This window comes from Antechinus flavipes, chromosome 2 (assembly GCF_016432865.1).
Source record: "Antechinus flavipes isolate AdamAnt ecotype Samford, QLD, Australia chromosome 2, AdamAnt_v2, whole genome shotgun sequence".
NCBI lineage: Eukaryota > Metazoa > Chordata > Mammalia > Dasyuromorphia > Dasyuridae > Antechinus > Antechinus flavipes.
This window is the reverse complement of record NC_067399.1, coordinates 262,780,817-262,785,979: the sequence shown is the minus strand read 5'-3', so window position 1 is coordinate 262,785,979 and position 5,163 is coordinate 262,780,817. Positions and strand designations below refer to the sequence as shown.

At 30.9% G+C, this 5,163-nt stretch overlaps 1 protein-coding gene across 1 annotated transcript; it reads left to right on the top strand.

Annotated features, from left to right (window-relative positions):
* Positions 1-3,792: 3,792 nt before the first annotated feature.
* On the top strand, positions 3,793-4,734 carry LOC127552520 (olfactory receptor 4K14-like). Its single transcript, XM_051983029.1, has one exon. The coding sequence runs from the start codon at positions 3,796-3,798 to the stop codon at positions 4,732-4,734; it is 939 nt and encodes a 312-aa protein (XP_051838989.1). The 5' UTR covers positions 3,793-3,795.
* The last annotated feature ends 429 nt before the right edge of the window (positions 4,735-5,163 follow it).

The window sequence follows — 5,163 nt, the reverse complement described above, 5'->3', positions numbered from 1 at the left end:
TTTAAGTTCTTTAAAATCAGGCATCTGTTTTAAGTCTGCTTTTGTTTTTCTTATAAACCCTGTAATAGTACTGAATTTAATCTATAGTATTGAAGAATCAAAAGAGATCTTAGAGAGCTTTTTGTTCAAATGTTTTATTTTAAAGATACTAAAAACTCATTTTTATGTGATACTTTAAGGTCAGCAAAGTGCTTTTCCCTCTCTCAATAAATCTGTGGAATAGGTAATGAATATACACTCATCAACATGTAAATGAGGAAATTGAAGTTCTGAGACATTGGGTCACTTATTTATGAAACAGCTTATAAGGGACAAAGGCAGACAGACATGGTTTAAACTCCAATATTAGCACTTCAACTACTATTTCCTGCTTGCTCCAAGATTTGAGGAGATGAGCCTCAGAGAGGATAAGTACTTTTCCCAAAGTCACATTTGTGATAAAATTGGAAATAAATATCAGATCTGCTGAAGTCCCTTCCAATGATCTTTCTAACCCACTATACTGTAAATATTTTTGAAGCTCTTATTACCTCTTATTACCTATTAAATACTAACATTTTATTAAACATAAACCTAATGTTTAAAACATTTTGCAAGTACTATTAAAAATGTAATGTCATTATTAAAGCAAAACAAAAAAGTTTTTATTCCAAGCCTTTCTTGTGTTTCTTCTGATTTTTAATTTTTTTCTTATCTTCTATTAAGTCCGAATATAGGAAGATACATTGTAATCATTTGGACTAATTAATAAAAGGAAAATCTGGATTAGGCTAAAAAAATCTTGAATTGGAAAAATTTTAAAAGTAAATGTAATACAATTTCAAATTAAAAAAAAAATTAAGGGAAGGAGGCTAATAAATGATTGTTAGGTTTTTTGAACCAGAATTTTAAGGATATTTAAAAAGGAAAAATGGGAATAATTTATTGTATCTATAGTTTGACATTGCTAAGAAACCCAAGAAAGCTAGACAACAATTAAAAAAAATTCTCTAAATGCAAATAATTCATTATAAACTCAATATAAAATATCAATAAGATCAACCAAACTTGTTGGAAGTGTGAATGTAACATATATTTGAAATCACCTTTTTGACATTTATCTTACTAGATCTTAAGTTTTCTTTCAATAAAATAATGATTGATTTTTCTTCTCCATTTCTCTATAATATTTTTCTAAATTATTCACATTCAGTTTGTCTTCTGAAATTTCTTTATTATTGCTTTGATGTTGTCTTATACAAACAAGTAAAAATAGAGAGACAAGTGATATTTCTGTCTTTATAAGATCAATGCTGATATTTTCTTAAGATTTAATCTTCTTTTTATAATAAATAATTGTCTGAAGAATTGCAGAAAGCATAGCAAAATATAACAAAATAATTTGAATTTCAAAGCACATGACAATGTGACTATATTGGACATGACTGACTAAACCTTTCCTCTTCTCAGGGTAATTTAAAACTTTATTTTCCTTCTCTCTTTTTTGAGTAGCAGTAGGATAAAAAAAGTTAAATGGTAATTCTGTATTACTCTGGGGATTTGAACAGCTTTGGTTCCCTTGCTTCTTTTTACTATATTCTATTTAAAAGAAGAACCTAAATAGTAATTTTGTTTAAGTGAAACATTATTCCTCCAAAACTTAATAATATTCATTTGTTCATTAATTTTTTTCTTGGATAATATATATTCCACTTCAATATATTGGTGTGGAACTGTCACAAATTACAAAATTCGGATAAGATGAATCTATTAAAGCAATATGACCACACGGAAAAATCACTAGATGGACAGTTTAGAGACATGTTTAAAACCTGCCTTTCTTATTTATTCATTATGTGTTCTTAAGTAAGATAGATGTAGAGTCTATAATTTATAATGTTAAATGACTTAATTAGGTGATCTTTAAGGCTCCTTTCAGGTAGCTAAATTGGGCAGTAGATAGAGTATCAGGTTCCAAATCAAGAAGACTCATCTTCCTGAGTTCAAATCTAGCCTCACACATATTAACTGTGTGTGTGATCCTGGCCAAGTCACAACTCTATTTGCCTCAGGTTCTGAATAAGTAAAATCATCTCGAGAATGAATGTCTAAGCATTTCATTATCTTTATCAAGAAAAGTCCAAATGGGGTAACAAAGAATGGGTCACAACTGAAAATGACTGAACAACAGCAACAAGACTCCTTTTAATTCTAAAATTTTATGATTTCAGTTCTACCTAAAAAATGAAAAACTAATGGACGCTATAGTTTATATATTTACATATATGTAAATACATATAAAAGTTTTATATGTATATATAAAACTATAGGTTATATATAAACTATAATATAATGAATAGAGAACCTCTTAATGGATGTTATCTGTAAGGTCCAAATCATATACATTTCTTTTTAACTGCTTTTCATTTCTCATAGCACAATAGTATTCCATCACAATCACATATCATTTCTCCAGCTACTTCCCCAATGATGGGCCTCAACTCAATTTCTAGTTTGTCACCACAAAAAATTTGCTACACACACACACACACACACACACATACACACACATAGCAGAGAGATGGAAGATCTTTCCTTCTTGTAACTAAGGAAAATATTAAAATTTATATAAAGGTCAGATTAACCAGTATCATTGCAATCCAAGGAATTGGTTAAGTTTGGTAGTTTGTGAAATTGTGCTATTATATTTTGGGCAATATGACTAAGAGAAAAATTATATTGAAATGTTTTAGTCAAATCGGTCTTTAAAAAGGAAAACTTCTGGTTCCTGTAAATATGGAAGTGATGAAAAATGTGGAATACTCAGTGCTGATCAAATATGGTTAAACTTGATTAACCTTCTTTTACAAGGGATAAGTTGTAAAAATATCTAGGTTTACTACAAGGTCCTTTCAAAGCTAAAAAGTTACTCTAATCCTTAAAACAGTTAATTGAACATTTCTGCCATAGATACTGATCTAATCATGATTTAGAATTCCAATAAACTATAATTTTGTTATTAATTTGCCACTTATCAAGTATCATGGAAAAAATATTATGTTGGAATTATAACACACATTCTACTTAGCCTCAGTGGCAAAAACAGAAGCAATCATCATTGAAATAAAAACATATTTTAAAACTCTTGAGAGTAATCAACAAGTAGAAAAGAATTTTCCCTTACTAGAAATATTTAAATGAAGGCTGGATGGTCACTTGGTGAGGCCTTTGGGCTGATTTCTCTTTAATTATGGGTGATATTGTTCAACTTCTGAAATCCCTTCCAAATCTGAAAGTCTATGGTTCTATGATTTAGTTTATGATTTATGATACACCAGAAATGTTAGATTTCAATTTTAGAGTTATGTTATGAAAATATCCTTAGAATAATTTAACATTTGAGGTGTAATTCAGCTATGGAATCCTCTTAAAAATAAGCTGAACAAATGCCATATTTTGGAATAAATAGCACATTTTAGATTCCCCTGAGGCATATCTCAACCTGTGGTTCTTCCTGCAATCTCTGATGTATAATTTATCCTTAACTTTATATGAATTATAGAATATTTAAACTAGAAGGAAGACATAATAGAGATGATCAAATTCACTTATCTCATTATCTCATATATTTCTTAGGCATGATGCTGACTATATTTTAGTAAGGTAGATGTTAATGGACACAAGTTTTGGTTTTAGATATATAGTGTATGGAAAAATACTTTTTATGAACCAAAGATTTTAAATTAAGCTATATTGTCCATTCTAATACCTGCTTATCTTAATCCCTCTAGGAGACTGGTATAAATGCTTGACAGAATGGATAGAGTTAATCAGTCTGCAGTATCTGAATTTGTATTATTGGGACTTACTGATTCATGGGAACTTCAGATCTGTCTCTTCCTACTATTTTCCATGATTTATTTGACTACTGTCTCAGGTAACATTCTTATTATAACCACAGTTATCACTGACTCCCGTCTCCATTCTCCTATGTACTTCCTGTTAGCCAACCTATCTTTTGTGGATTTGTGGCTTTCCTCAGTCACCATCCCCAAGACAATCATAGATTTTTTTAGGGATAGCAAGACCATCTCCTTTGAAACCTGCATGTGGCAGGTTGTCTTTGTACATTTTGCTGGGGGTGGTGAGATGGTGTTACTTGTGACTATGGCATATGATCGCTATGTAGCCATTTGCAAACCTCTCCACTATACAACCATCATGAGTCAGCAAAGGTGTATTTGCCTTGTGGTTATCTCATGGGCTATTGGGCTTGTACACTCAATTAGCCAATTGATTATGATTGTGGATCTGCCTTTTTGTGGCCCTAGAGAGATAGACAGCTTTTTCTGTGATCTTCCACTGGTGATTGAACTTGCCTGCATGGATACTTCTGTTTTAGGATTATTGGTGAATGCAGATAGTGGATTCCTTGCTACAACTTGTTTCATCCTACTTTTGATTTCTTACACCTATATCTTACTCACTGTACGTCATCACTCCACAGATGGGGTATATAAAGCATTATCCACTTGTACTGCCCATATCATGGTAGTGGTAATATTCTTTGTACCTTGTATCTTCATTTATCTTTGTCCACTCAACATTCCCTCAGTGGACAAATTTCTTGCTGTGTTTTATGCAGTATTTACACCTTTGTTAAATCCTGCCATCTATACCTTGAGAAACAAAGAGATGAAAGAGGCCATGAAGAGATTAAGAAGTCAATCTGTGAGTTCAAGGAAAAAATCTTAGATATTTCTCGTGATCAGAAGCACTATCCATCAAGTAACTCATTTGACTTGGAATCATGGATGGATACATTATATTAAAACATTGTAGACACTCAGTTTGTACCTGAAAGTTATGCATATTCTTGGAACTGTGATGAATATTCTAATCATTCAGTGGAAACATTTGAATAATTCCCTTGAAATTTTAACCCGATAGATTCAGAAGCTATTCTCTATTAAGACTGCTCTATCTGTCTGTTTCTTTTTCTCTCTTTTTCTTCCTTTTTTTCTACAGAGGTATCCTTAACATAAAAAGGAATATGGCAAATGAAAAAAAGAATTAGGAAAGATTAGTTTTTGATGCTGTATTCAGGGATAAGTTGTTCAACATTTCTGGATTTCAGTTTCCAAATCTATAAAAATTATATTTACTTTTTCGCATTATCATTAG